The following is a 16,228-nucleotide window of genomic DNA, read 5'->3' as shown; positions in this document are numbered from 1 at the left end:
TTTTGCAGCAGCTTTAGTGTTGATTGTGAAATCTCCATTTTTGCAACAATAGACCAATTGACAAAGGAATTTGGAGGGAATGTTTTGAACAAAATTTTTGACTTTGCAGCTTTGTTGAGACTAGGTAGGAGAAGAACATATCAAATGTGATTATTGAATACACGCTTTTCACTGTAAAAAGGTGAGTAACTATGGAATATTATTTTGCATGTTTTGTATCACTAACTTGGAATTTGATATAATATTACACATAGTGCCGGTTGCACGAAAGCCAGTTAAATTTTAATCGTGATTAATTCCACGAGAACCAATCAGAGAAGCCTGATGCTTAATATTTAATTTGATGATTATTACTGTAATCTTTTTGTTGAAATGTTTTAATAAAATTAGATCATTATTAGGCCTACACTGTTTTAATAGGTGTATAATTTAATTTTATACTGTATAATCCAATTTACTGGAAATTTTATCCTTGTAATTGTTCTGTAAAATCAACGTTTTTTCTTATCAAGAAATAAAATTTTAAACGGCTGCCATTTTGTTTCATGAATTTGTGAGAAATTGTCATAATTTTTTTGTAGCTCTGTCTAGTTGTCAGTAGTGTATCTATTACCTACATTAAGCGAGCAATTTCTGTACATATGGTTATATGGTTATGTATGTCCAACGGATTTCAAAAACGGCTCTAATGATTTTCACGAAATTTGGAACATGGTGGGTTTGATATAAAAATTCGATTGCACTAGGACTCATCCCTGGGAAAACTCGCTGAAGGACATGAAAAGGATAATAATTATTTATCCTTGGAAAAACAGATGATGATTTCATTTCGTTGTCTGTCGATAACAGAAAATGTGATTGCTGTGTGGAAGAGAGACAGAATTATGTTCAGCTGCTCAACTATTTGCAATCAATCAATCAACTTATCTCACGAGAAATATTAATCTAGAAATTTTAATCGATTTGATCAAAATAATCTGATATTTGTTGACATGACATGGTATGTCATTCTAAATTAGAGTATATCATAATTTTTAAAATTAATAATTTATTTACAGTTTTGAGTGATTAGTGAGTGTTATTATTTTGTTATTCAATTTGGTTTGTAAGCAATCTGAATTAGAATTTTCGTCTTTTCAAAGGTTTGAACTAAGAAATTGGACCTGAATTCAAGTGTATGGAACATAACTACTTATAAATACTAATATATAACGATCGAAGCTCGGTGCCCCAATATTAAATGATTTAATCAATGCAAAGTTTCTCTTCCATAGGATATGGTCCATTATTGCGATTATTTAGAAAAACATTGTGATAATACAAAATAGGGGCTATGCGATTAATAACTGAGGACTTTCGGACAGTTTAAAAATGATATTCAGATATGTTTCGTACCCAGGAACAATGCCCTAGAATATTGGTAGGGAGCGAGTTCTAAAAAAACTCTGTATATTGGCAGACAAGCACTAGTTTGCCAATGTGTATGGAAATTGCCTCAAGAACTAAAGGGAGAACTAGGCCTATTTGACAAGTGATACATGCTGGTTTATGTTGAAAGCATGAAGCTCAAGGGACGGCAAACAAGCGTCTATCGGCTAAAAACTGTGTAAATTTATTGGAGAAAATAAACTACTTGGATACAGTAGTATAGGCCTACATTAAAAAACAGCAAAACAAAAAAAGTATTTTTCAATAATTAATACAATTTGAGCAAGTGACGAGTCTAAACTGTCTTAGCTGTCAAGGAATACATTTAGTATTTAAATTTGGACGATTCAGATTGATAAGGATCCCTTTAGATTACCCTTTTTTGCGACAAAGCAAATAATAAAAATGAAGAAGATGATTATAGTTTAGTGAAGCTTAACTTTATCTGAAAAGTTTCTCATTCTACGAGTACCTACCTACTTCAGTAAATAGTAACTTTTCAATTAAGTCTTTGAAATTTCCTCAAATGATTTTTTCCAATAAAAAGTAATTTTAATGTTGATTATGATTATGTTTACCTACATATTGTTTCAGTCATTTTGCAATGTTTTATAATTGCAGGAATTTCAGAGTAACTTTCAAAGCCTCAGAAGGTATGATATCAATGTTAAATATGGTATCCATGCTATTCTCCTGCTCAGCAGCCTACCTCTTGTTAACGGTACATATGCATTTTTTCCAAAATGAATATAAATTACAAATTCATATGGAATATGATGGTAATAAAGTATATAAAATACAAAAGTGTAATATAATAAATAGAATTGAATGATAGTTTGAATTTAATGTGATCGAAGGTGTAGATGAAGCCAACTTTCAATGTACAGTCTATCATATGCTCTACTGTGTGGTACCGTACTAGTCAGCTCCATAATATACTGACTATTATGATAATGCAGCAAAGAAACAATGAGTCTTTCCTTCCATGTATTGTATTCTGCTGATCGATAGCTTACGATATTCATTCATTTATTTTATCAATAGAAGGGTGATGCTCGCATGAGCTCTAGGCTTGTGCGTGAGTAATGAGGCGGATGATAATGAGATATGTGAGGACCTTTAATTAAAAGTGGGTTGTAGACCACCGGGAAGCGATTTTTCAACTTATGAATCATATTCAGAGGTGGTCAACCTTTCAATGAGAGTAGCAGGCACATATGATTCTCAACTTGGGGTGGCTGACAGGACAAGTGTGTCGAGCATGTGTGAACGGACATGTCTTCCAACGAAAAAGGCGGCATTCACGCGAAAGGCTTTGAACGAAAAACAGCTGTTTGACAGCAGCTTCTAACATACAATAAACAACCAGTAACTTTTTGTGTAGTTGAGGAGTTGATAATTATAGTTTATATTATAGTATACAGATTTATTGATAGTTAGAAAGGGTTCAGTTGTTACACCATTGTCAATCTCTGATAAACTCTGTTATCTCCGATAAACTCTGTCTCAGAGTTTACAAACAAGTAGAAAACCTAGAGAAAAAAAAGTTGACTTTTACGGGATTTGAACCTGCAACCTACAGCATCAGATTCAGAAGCCCTTGTGCTCTCGGCTATTCAGGCTTGGAAAAACGGGGGTAATTTTTGTGATCTTGTAACATTATCATCTTTCCGTTCTTTGGTAACCACATGGCCGGCAATTCAAAAACATGTGTCTGTAATAGTATATTTCGCACCTAGGGTCGAAATAAATTAGATTTTTCGAGGCCGTAGGCCGAGGACTAGAAAAGATTGAGAGCCAGAAAAACATTTTTGCCCGTGGTGCGAACGCTATTTTTCGCCACACAGAAAAATAAACAATATATATATAATAATAATTGTTTACTAAGCACTTCCGAAAGCAGAAGTGGAAGGTCATAGCTCTAGCAAATCTGAGGTAATCTGAATATCAGGAAATTGTGCATGTATTTTTATTTTTCATTCTGATTTGTCTAACCTAAAATATTATGTTCAATTATGTGGGAGGTTGAGTTTATACTTTTTTATTCTCTGAAATGACAATAAGATGATATTATTATAAATGTTTTAATTATTGAATAATGAACACAAATTATGAAAAGTTTTTTGATCAGCTTTGATCAGCTGTTTTTTGATCACCTTTCTTAGTTCCATGTTAGCGGCTCGAAAGGGTACTCTTACCGGCCTAGGCCGGAAAGAAACCTGTTCTGACGTCAGACGAGAGTCGTCTGCAAACAATGTCTTTCAGATCTACGTAGGGACTGGAAAACAGCTGCTTTCTGTGCAGTGTGGCGAAAATGTATTAATAATTATTATTAGCTCCGCTATTGAAATTTCTGGTCAGAAACCATCCCCAATATTCACACAACATATCCCCAAAGTTTCATGCCGTTCTGTCAAGTAGTTTTTAAGTCTATAGGGAAGGAACAAACACACAAACATACATTCATTTATTTATATAAGACTAGCTTACCCAGCGAACTTCGTACCGCCAAAAAGTAATGTATCTCATACCACATTTCACTTTATATGGTGAATCATGAAATTTATCTGACAATCAATATTTTCATTTACATCTCAATAAGGACTTCCTATGTGCTTAGTCATGCAGCATTTATTATTCCGAAAACATATTCTTCTCCATCAATTGGTAGTAGCCTAATATCGATCAGTAAAGTGTTGAATTAAAAAAAGAAAAGATAGGTTGAATCAGTGTTTCAAAGATAAATTTGATGTTTTCATAGTTGTTGATTGTCAATAGATGGTGTTGGAGGAATTTATATTTTGCCGCCTACTTGAAGTAGTGCCATCTATATCTTATTGTATTGTGTGTATCTGTGTGATCTGAATAAAGCGCGACTTGCCAGCTAAACCTTGTCTCGGCTACATTCTTTATAGGTTATGGGCCCAGGAAGCTCTAATAAAGATTAAATGTTTTATTTTACTTTCTAGTAAAGTATGTTGAAAGTCAAAGTGAATTCTGTGTGAAATTTTCTTTGTGAAAAACTGAAACCTGTGTGAATTGCTGTGTGCTGTGGGCCAATCAAAAATACCGTGTGTTATGATGCAACGTGCTATGCTTATTGCTTCCTTAAGTGTTTTAAGCTGAAATTCAAATAATAATATTGAATTGGAAAACTAGAACAGTTTTCTGCTGTGTTTCAGACAATTTTAAGTCTCAAAATGAACTCTTCCGACTTGGTAGCTAGGTTCAATGGCACCAACTACAAACAATGGCTATTTCAAATGAAATGTGCTCTTCGAGCTAAAGGCTGCCTAGATGTTGCTTTTGGCAAAGAAACAAAACCAATCGACGAAAAAGAATTGAAGGACTGGAATAAGTTAGATGCAACTGCTATGTTTACACTATCTACTGCAATGGACCAGGAACAAATTGTGTTGATCGAAAACTGTGAAACTTCATTTGAAATCATTCAAAAACTTGACTCAATCTATTGTCAAAAATCCGAAATTAACAAAATGTTAATAATAGGCAAATTTCATCAATACAAAATGGACCCGTGTGATAATGTAGCAACCCACATTAATAAAATTGAAATTCTTGCTAAAGAAGCCAGGGATATAGGCGAGAATATAAGTGAACTATCGATAATAACAAAAATCTTGAGTACCCTACCATCAAAATATAGGACAGTGAGACAAGCTTGGTTCTCAATGCCTGAAGAAAAACAAACTATAACGAATTTGACTTCTTGATGGAGAGAGATCTAACTGAAGAGGAAAGCAATGATCAAGCTCTATCTACCTCAACAGTTCAGAAGAAGAATACGCCATCTGAAAAAGGACAGTAATTTGCTATAACTGCCGTAGTAAAAATCACAACATTGCAAAAAATTGCAAGAAGCCAAAAATGTTTCATGGAAAAACATTTCAATCGACTCCTGAAAACGTGCGCCAACAGGAAAATCGTGACAACCAAAGTTATGGAGATGGAGAACGTTCACATTTTTCTGCTTTCAATGCTGAAGAATCAGATTTCGACCTGGGTGATTCTGAAGACTCAGAGCCATGGATCCTTGACAGTGGAGCCTCATCGCACATGACGGGGAACAGGAAATTCTTTGCAGAAATTCAAGAGTTCAGGAACAAAAAGTCTGTAATACTGGGTAGTAATATTTGCCTTCCAATCAGAGGACAAGGTACAGTTAACATCAAAAAGTTTATTGAAGGTGAGTGGTTTGACTCAATTATCACAAATTTTCTCTTTGTACCAGATTTAAAAAGAAATCTCTTTTCTGAAGGACAATTAACGAAAAAAGGGATGATTATAATTAAGAAAAATGATACAGCTAAGATTTATCATAACAACAAACTTGTAGCTGAAGGAATTCGTACTGAAAATAATTTGTATAATATGCTTTTTAAAACTGTTGTGCTAAATAATATTGAAGTAAATTTGACAAGTGATGAATCCATTGCAAATCTTAAGCTTTGGCATGAAAGGTTAGGACACTTGAATTGTAAAGCAATCAAAGAAATGGTATCCAAAGGATTAATTAATGGTATACGAATTGATGACACTGAAAAATTTTTCTGTGAAGGTTGTACTGTAGGAAAACAACATAGATTATCTTATGATGTAGGTAACTCATGGAAATCTTCCAAGCCAGGTGAGCGAATTTTTAGTGATGTATGTGGACCTATGTCAGTAACTTCTATCGGTGGAGCAAACTACTTTATTTGCTTCAAAGATGATTGTTCAGGGTACAGAGTTGTATTTTTCATTAAGCATAAATCTGATGCGTTTGATGCTTTCAAGACTTATGTAAATAAAATAAAGAACATGTATGGTCGTACACCCAAGTATTTGCATACAGACAATGGAACAGAATATGTCAATAAAATGTTCGAAAATTATTTGCATGCAAATGGTATTGAAATTGAAAGAACAGCTAGGTATAATCCACAGCAAAATGCCAGGGTTGAAAGGGATAATAGAACAATTATGGAAATGACTCGGTGTATGTTATTGTCTAGAAATTTGCCTAAGAATCTGTGGGCAGAAGCTGTAAATACAAGTGTATACATATTGAATAGATCAGGGACATGTCAAACACCAAACTCTACTCCTTTTGAGGTATGGACAGGTAAAAAACCGTCATTGAAACACTTATTGAAAATATTTGGTTCAGAAGCCTATGCATTGACACCGGATTGTAGAAGAAAGAAACTGGATTCTAAATCAAAGAAAATGATTCTAGTAGGCTATGATGGGAACTCAAATAATTACAGGTTAATGGACATTGTAAGTAAATCAATAGTAGTTACTAGAGATGCACTTTTCAATGAAAATAAATCCCCTGAAAGTGACAATTTTGATTCAAGAGTAAGTATTGATTTATATCGAGAACAAATTTCACAAAATAGTGAGAAAGAATCATGTACTGAAAATGTAGAAAGAAATCGAGAAAGGACATTACAAGATTATGAGAGAGAACTATGTAATGATGATGTTAACAGAAATCAAGAACAAACGGAGAATAATGAAGAAGACTTGTGTACTGGAAATCACATAAATGATAAAAATTCTAATGTGAATCAACAAGATTGTGAGGAAGAAGTGGAAGAAAATAATCTGAATCTAAGACCGAGAGAACTCTTAAGAAAACCAAATCGGTATTTAACTGAGTGTAATGAAGTGATTGCTTTGTATGTAGAGTCAGATGAAGTACCTATGACGTTCACAGAAGCAATCAAACAGAAAGAATGGAAAGAAGCAATTGATAAAGAAATTGATGGATTACAAAAGTTGAATACTTGGACACCAGTAGAATTGCCAGAAGGAAAGAAAGCCATAGAAACGAAATGGGTTTTAGGAATAAGGATAATGGGATTAGAAAGGCCAGATTAGTAGCTAAGGGATTTCAAGTTGAGGATAAGGGAAATAATATCTATGCTCCTGTTGCTAAAATGAGTTGTATTAGGATGTTTTTAAATGTAGCATTATTAAGAAAACAAAAGATCATTCAAATGGATATTCAATCTGCTTTTCTGAATGGAAAACTCAATACTGAAGTTTATATTCTGCCACCAGAAGGAACTAATTATGACAAAAGTAAAGTCTTGAAATTGAATAGAGCACTGTATGGACTCAGGGAATCGCCCAAATGTTGGAATGGTGAATTTAATAACTTTGCTAATAAACTTGGTTTCAAACGTTCTGATTATGATTATTATTTGTATATTGCTGATGATGTAAATATGTTAGTTTATGTTGACGACATTTTGATTGCTGGTAATTCCGAAAATGTAATTATAAATTTGCAAGAAAAATTCAATGCTAAACATATGGGGGAAATATCACAATTTCTAGGCATAGAATTCAGGAGGAGCGTTAATGGTTTGAAACTGTCTCAAACAAAATTCATAAAGAAAGTACTCAACAAATTTCAGATGCTTGATTGTAAAGGTATGAAAACTCCTATGGAAAAAGATTTGAATCTGTCAAATAATGATGAGATAATTGATGTTCCTTTTCGTGAATTAATTGGAAGCCTCATGTACATTGCAACTAGTACAAGACCTGACATTGCATTTAGTGTTAGTTACTTGAGTAGATTTACTGAAAAACCGTGACAACCAAAGTTATGGAGATGGAGAACGTTCACATTTTTCTGCTTTCAATGCTGAAGAATCAGATTTCGACCTGGGTGATTCTGAAGACTCAGAGCCATGGATCCTTGACAGTGGAGCCTCATCGCACATGACGGGGAACAGGAAATTCTTTGCAGAAATTCAAGAGTTCAGGAACAAAAAGTCTGTAATACTGGGTAGTAATATTTGCCTTCCAATCAGAGGACAAGGTACAGTTAACATCAAAAAGTTTATTGAAGGTGAGTGGTTTGACTCAATTATCACAAATTTTCTCTTTGTACCAGATTTAAAAAGAAATCTCTTTTCTGAAGGACAATTAACGAAAAAAGGGATGATTATAATTAAGAAAAATGATACAGCTAAGATTTATCATAACAACAAACTTGTAGCTGAAGGAATTCGTACTGAAAATAATTTGTATAATATGCTTTTTAAAACTGTTGTGCTAAATAATATTGAAGTAAATTTGACAAGTGATGAATCCATTGCAAATCTTAAGCTTTGGCATGAAAGGTTAGGACACTTGAATTGTAAAGCAATCAAAGAAATGGTATCCAAAGGATTAATTAATGGTATACGAATTGATGACACTGAAAAATTTTTCTGTGAAGGTTGTACTGTAGGAAAACAACATAGATTATCTTATGATGTAGGTAACTCATGGAAATCTTCCAAGCCAGGTGAGCGAATTTTTAGTGATGTATGTGGACCTATGTCAGTAACTTCTATCGGTGGAGCAAACTACTTTATTTGCTTCAAAGATGATTGTTCAGGGTACAGAGTTGTATTTTTCATTAAGCATAAATCTGATGCGTTTGATGCTTTCAAGACTTATGTAAATAAAATAAAGAACATGTATGGTCGTACACCCAAGTATTTGCATACAGACAATGGAACAGAATATGTCAATAAAATGTTCGAAAATTATTTGCATGCAAATGGTATTGAAATTGAAAGAACAGCTAGGTATAATCCACAGCAAAATGCCAGGGTTGAAAGGGATAATAGAACAATTATGGAAATGACTCGGTGTATGTTATTGTCTAGAAATTTGCCTAAGAATCTGTGGGCAGAAGCTGTAAATACAAGTGTATACATATTGAATAGATCAGGGACATGTCAAACACCAAACTCTACTCCTTTTGAGGTATGGACAGGTAAAAAACCGTCATTGAAACACTTATTGAAAATATTTGGTTCAGAAGCCTATGCATTGACACCGGATTGTAGAAGAAAGAAACTGGATTCTAAATCAAAGAAAATGATTCTAGTAGGCTATGATGGGAACTCAAATAATTACAGGTTAATGGACATTGTAAGTAAATCAATAGTAGTTACTAGAGATGCACTTTTCAATGAAAATAAATCCCCTGAAAGTGACAATTTTGATTCAAGAGTAAGTATTGATTTATATCGAGAACAAATTTCACAAAATAGTGAGAAAGAATCATGTACTGAAAATGTAGAAAGAAATCGAGAAAGGACATTACAAGATTATGAGAGAGAACTATGTAATGATGATGTTAACAGAAATCAAGAACAAACGGAGAATAATGAAGAAGACTTGTGTACTGGAAATCACATAAATGATAAAAATTCTAATGTGAATCAACAAGATTGTGAGGAAGAAGTGGAAGAAAATAATCTGAATCTAAGACCGAGAGAACTCTTAAGAAAACCAAATCGGTATTTAACTGAGTGTAATGAAGTGATTGCTTTGTATGTAGAGTCAGATGAAGTACCTATGACGTTCACAGAAGCAATCAAACAGAAAGAATGGAAAGAAGCAATTGATAAAGAAATTGATGGATTACAAAAGTTGAATACTTGGACACCAGTAGAATTGCCAGAAGGAAAGAAAGCCATAGAAACGAAATGGGTTTTTAGGAATAAGGATAATGGGATTAGAAAGGCCAGATTAGTAGCTAAGGGATTTCAAGTTGAGGATAAGGGAAATAATATCTATGCTCCTGTTGCTAAAATGAGTTGTATTAGGATGTTTTTAAATGTAGCATTATTAAGAAAACAAAAGATCATTCAAATGGATATTCAATCTGCTTTTCTGAATGGAAAACTCAATACTGAAGTTTATATTCTGCCACCAGAAGGAACTAATTATGACAAAAGTAAAGTCTTGAAATTGAATAGAGCACTGTATGGACTCAGGGAATCGCCCAAATGTTGGAATGGTGAATTTAATAACTTTGCTAATAAACTTGGTTTCAAACGTTCTGATTATGATTATTATTTGTATATTGCTGATGATGTAAATATGTTAGTTTATGTTGACGACATTTTGATTGCTGGTAATTCCGAAAATGTAATTATAAATTTGCAAGAAAAATTCAATGCTAAACATATGGGGGAAATATCACAATTTCTAGGCATAGAATTCAGGAGGAGCGTTAATGGTTTGAAACTGTCTCAAACAAAATTCATAAAGAAAGTACTCAACAAATTTCAGATGCTTGATTGTAAAGGTATGAAAACTCCTATGGAAAAAGATTTGAATCTGTCAAATAATGATGAGATAATTGATGTTCCTTTTCGTGAATTAATTGGAAGCCTCATGTACATTGCAACTAGTACAAGACCTGACATTGCATTTAGTGTTAGTTACTTGAGTAGATTTACTGAAAAACCGAGTGAAAAAGTATGGAAAGCAGGGAAAAGGATTTTAAGATATCTGAAAGAAACACAGGATTATAGTCTCACTCTTCATTCTAATTCATCTGAATTATTGCAGGGTTATAGTATCTGAAAGAAACACAGGATTATAGTCTCACTCTTCATTCTAATTCATCTGAATTATTGCAGGGTTATAGTGATGCAGATTGGGCAGGAGATAAACTTATCTATAGGAAAAGTACCAGTGGTTGTGTAGTTTTATTTGCTGGAAATCCTGTATCATGGTTTTCAAGAGAACAAAATTGTGTTGCTCTGTCAACTGCAAAAGCTGAATATTTGGCTGCTGCAAGTACAGCCACAGAATTAATTAATTTAAAAGGCATTGCTAATGACTTAGGTTACAATGAATGTAAAACTTATTTATCTATTGATAATCAAGCTGCCATACAGATGACTAAATATTTTGAGAATAGTAAAAGGAGTAAGCATATCGATATAAAGGCTCATTTCATTAAAGATGTTGTATGTAAAGGTATATTAATAATTAAGTATGTAAAAAGTGAAGAAAATCTGAGTGACATTCTAACTAAAGCTCTGTCATATGAGAAATTTTCCAAAATGAGAAATGGTATGAATATTATTGTGTGATTTTGTTTGTTTTTTGTATTCATTCCATATATTTGATGTATAATCTGATGATTTTACTTTTTTCTTTTGATAATAAAAAATTTAAATCAAGGAGGAGTGTTGGAGAAATTTGTATTTTGCCGCCTACTTGAAGTAGTGCCATCTATATCTTATTGTATTGTGTGTATCTGTGTGATCTGAATAAAGCGCGACTTGCCAGCTAAACCTTGTCTCGGCTACATTCTTTATAGATGGTCCAGGAAATATGCGATGTACAATGAATTACACAGAATTTCATATTCTTTCCATCTTCCATTTTAGGATGGAATATAAGCTAAGCTAAATTAAAAGAAATTGTAAATTATTTTGTAATTTCAAGTAATTAATAAATGCAATATGAACAACTCTCTTTCATGAGATGAATAATAATTGTTTTCCAGTATTTTCCAGTTTCTCAATGATAGGGAAGTGATAATTATTATTTGTATAGGTTTTCTAAAACAGCTGGTACATTTAAAATTACCGCAAAAGGTCTATAAATCGTTAACGGTGCATTGTAGACGATTTTTGCAGAAGACAAAAAGTGCTGGAAATTCACTTCTACACCCGAATCATTCATCAAAAATACATTGTTCCAGGAAAATAAAAATTCTGCCAAAATTATTACTAAGTTTTTAACTGCATTTAAAATTACCGGAAAAGGTCTATATATTGTTAACAGTGCCCTGTAGACGATTTTTGCAAGAGACAAAAAGTGCCTGAAATTCACTTCTACACCCGAATCAGTCATCAAAAATACATTGTTCCGGGAAAATTGAAAATCTGCCAAAATTATTACAGTACCTACCTACCAAGTTTGTAACTGCATTTAAAATTACATCAAAAGGTGCTGGAAATTCATTTCCATACCCGAATTGATTAACAGAAAGCTTAATGTGAGACTTTTTTGGAAAATTCAAAAAATTTTCCATCAAAAATTTAATTGGCATGACATTTTTTTTATCTCGATAACGGTGTGTTGTAAACGATTTTGCAACAGATAGAAAGGGGTTGAAATTCGATTTTTCATCCGAACTGTTGGTCAGAAAGCCTAAATTGAGAGTTGAAAAAATGTTTGATTTTCACTTTTAACATTTTCACTTTTCATTCACGTGAAGAAACGTGATTTTCACATCGTGTGTTAACATGGGTAATATCATCCTGAGAGCTCAGAAATCGGTCCTTATTGATATCAATGAAGATTTTATATAATCAATAGAAGCTCATTGACTGTATTTACCATGATTTCTATTTGTTTGTATTTACTTCTAATGATACCCATTTACTTTTATTGATATCACTAAAAGTCCAGTGATAACAATAGATTTTCGTTGACTGTATTTACCATTATTTCTATTGATATCCATGAGCACCTATTGATATCACTTAACGTACAGTGATATCAATAGAAGTTCATTGACTGTATTTACCGTGATGTGTATTGATATCCATGAACTCCTATTTTTTTTCTTTTTTTTCAAATTTTTATTTCCTCAAAAAAATACATTCACAGAAACAGAAATATTACATTAGTCTATGAAGAAATATCTATTGATATCACTAAACTTGTAGTGATATCAATATAAGTTCATTTACTGTATTTACCGTGATTTCTATTGGTATCCATGGATTTCTATTGATATCCATGAGCTTCTATTGATATCACTAAACTTGCAGTGATATCAATATAAGTTCATTGACTGTATTTAACGTGATTTCTATTGGTATCCATGAACTTCTATTGATATCACTAAACTTGTAGGGATATCAATATAAGTTCATTGACTGTATTTACCGTGATTTCTATTGGTATCCATGGATTTCTATCGATATCCATGAGCACGTATTGATATCCATGAGCATATATTGATATCAATAGAGTTTTCCTATCGATTTCTATGGATCTCTTCCGCTAGGGAAATCAAATACACTAACTTCAACTCCAAACTACTGTTTTAATACCAGTACACAATATTTATAACAGGGTGACGTGTTTATTATACAGCTGGTAACTTAAGATTTTTATGCTTAATCTTTTCCACTTGAATTTTTTGTTTTAATTGTATCTGAAGCCTGATAATTGAGTACCTATTTAAAATCAACTTTACATTGATGGGGCGGAGTCCTGGATTTTTTACAGATATGGGACTTGTGGCCGTTGATAGAGCTTATCAATGACAATTTTAGTTGAAGCCGTTCTCGAGAAAATCGCGAAAACCCCTGTTTTTGGCTTAAATCCTTATATTGTAAGGACCTTGAATTCCAAACTTCAAGTCATTCCATCAATTGGGAGATGAGATACTGACACACACACACACACACACACACACACACACACACACACACACACACACACACACATACAGACCAATACCCAAAAAACACTTTTTGGACTCAGTGGACCTTGAAACATATAGAAATTTAGAAATTGGTGTACCTTACTTTTTTATGCAATTCTTTCCTTATACCTATGGTAATAGGGCAAGGAAAGTAAAAAATCGAATTTATAAAGACCCAACCTCAAAAAATGTTGTTAGTTCCTTATCGCTGATGACACAACATGCATGACGAGCATGTATGTACATGCATGTTCAACACACTTGTCCTGTCATTAGTGGCCACCCTTGTCTAAGCGATAGCTCATCAGCGCAACCACTGATCGAGTCAAACTGCTCAATCCGATTGATACAATGGAAAAAACCGATTGGTTTTCAAGAATGGTTGTGACACTTTCAAGGCGGTTTTCTGGAAATTCACTAAACAATGATATTTTAAGAACAAAATTTATAACCGTAGGCTTTAAAGATAAATTATTGACCGAGCGAAGTGAGCTCTAAGATTCAAGTCGACGGTTTGGCATTTCTCCTTATGTTTAAATGTTTGAATGTTTATATGTTTATATGTTGCACATTTACGGGGAAACGCGGTAATAGATTTTCATGAAATTTGACAGGTATGTTCCTTTTTAAATTGCGCGTTGACGTATATACAAGGTTTTTGGAAATTTTGCATTTCAAGGATAATATAAGAGGAAAAAGGAGCCTCCTTCATACGTCAATATTAGAGTAAAAATCAGACTATAGAATTATTCATCATAAATCAGCTGTCGATTTGACTATAAATTGCATGCTATGACGCATGCAATTCAATATCTCAATGTAACTTTGTAAAAAATTAACAGCTGTGTAGACTATAAATTGCATGCCTCATTGAATGCAATTTTTATGCACTATTGAATGGGATGCAAAGAACTTATAGCTGCTCGTCCTCGTCTGGGCGCCTATAGGGTGGTCCACGTTATAATGGCAGTGGATAAGGATAGAAGAATAGTGATGCCGATTCTCTGCATTAATTAATTATATTTCTGCACTGTCAAAAACATGATTGACATCGTTGTGGACCTAGAAAAGGATAGTACAACCGGCTTTGTCGAATGATAGACAAGGATAGCAAAACCAAAGTTGATCAAATACTGTCATTATAACGTGGACCTCACTATAGATGTCTTCTGGTTTTCTCGCGCAAGATTCCGGAAAGCGTTATATGATAAGTAAATCTTGTGTAAGCATGTTCTGATCAAATAAATAGTTAGTGTATCAGTGTGGATGTGCTTATGGTTTGGGACGTCGTTATTACTGCGCGAGATCTACTGTTCACAGAACTACTAGTAATGGTCAATAATTCTCTACTAGGATTGTAAAAGAGTTACATAGAATATGTTGTAAATATTATATTATGTAGAATCAAATTTTCCATTTCAAATCAGCTGAAATTTAATTTGATTACAGGTCGATGATTTCAATAAAAGGGTGAATTTTACTGTATCATTTATTGTGGTGGGCCTGGCTACATTCTTCTCTTATCATAATGGTCAACGAGTATTCAACCAGGTACGTTTCTCAGCACAATCAAATCAAATCATTTTCAAATTTATACATCTTTTCACAAATTTATATTCATTGTTTTCAATTCACAATTTAGTATTACCTGTGATACCTACCGTACTATCAAAAAATTAAAATAAAAAATTAAATAATAAAAATAAAATTCAATTCATAAAAATGACCACTTAAGCTGCATTTACACCAAAGTTATTAACAAAATGTTTATTTTCCCATCCTTATAGATTCTATTAGATTGAACATAGCTTAGATTGCATAGCATGATAATTATGCATAATATTATGTGTTTGTTAAGCTCTGTTTAATCTAATAGAATCTATAAGGACGGGAAAATAAAAAATCTGGTGTGGCGCACTCACACAACTTTCCTTGCCGTTATGAAAATTGATCACCTGACGCTAGTGTTCCCGCGCATCTCAAGTCTACTATTCAAAGATTTGAGCCAGCAGGTGACAGGGCAATAACGCTGGAGACACACGAGGTCGGCTATCTCTTCATAGTGAATCATTTAATAGAATCAACAGTTGCCAACAGTTTGCAATTGGATAATCACATTTTCTCGAATTTCGAGCTTATTTTTGTTCAGTTTTTTTCTTTTTCCTCATAATACTGGATTTCAATATCTTATACCAAAACGTTAGAGGTCTGCGTTCCAAAGTTCCAAGCTTTTTCCGGAAGGTTTTAGAGTGTGATGCTGATGGAATTGTTCTCACTGAAACATGGTTGTACGATGGAATTCATAATGAGGAATTGTTCGATGAGCGGTACACTGTCTTCCGCAGGGATAGGTCTGGTAATCAGGGGTTGAGGGGTGGTGGAGTACTTGTTGCTGTTCGCAGTTCTCTTAAGGCCGTATTATTATCAGAATTTTCATCACCGGTTTTTGAATCTATCTGGATTAAGATTTTATTGAATAATAAAGATCCGTACTACATCAACGCTGTTTATTTTAAACCATCGACTTCCTATGAG

At 33.3% G+C, this 16,228-nt stretch overlaps 1 protein-coding gene across 1 annotated transcript in view; it reads left to right on the top strand.

Moving 5' to 3' along the window:
- LOC120352898 overlaps positions 1 to 16,228 on the top strand; it is a 28,456-nt gene that overhangs the window by 10,531 nt on the left and 1,697 nt on the right. The window contains exons 2-3 of the mRNA XM_039435209.1: positions 2,050 to 2,149; positions 15,143 to 15,244. Coding sequence (XP_039291143.1) covers positions 2,050 to 2,149; positions 15,143 to 15,244 — 202 coding nt within the window. The remainder of the gene's footprint in view (positions 1 to 2,049; positions 2,150 to 15,142; positions 15,245 to 16,228) is intronic.

The sequence above is a fragment of the Nilaparvata lugens genome, chromosome 9 (assembly GCF_014356525.2).
Source record: "Nilaparvata lugens isolate BPH chromosome 9, ASM1435652v1, whole genome shotgun sequence".
In the NCBI taxonomy this organism is placed as follows: Eukaryota; Metazoa; Arthropoda; class Insecta; order Hemiptera; family Delphacidae; genus Nilaparvata; species Nilaparvata lugens.
Note: the sequence above shows the minus strand (reverse complement) of the source record. Positions and strands in the feature narration are given on the sequence as shown.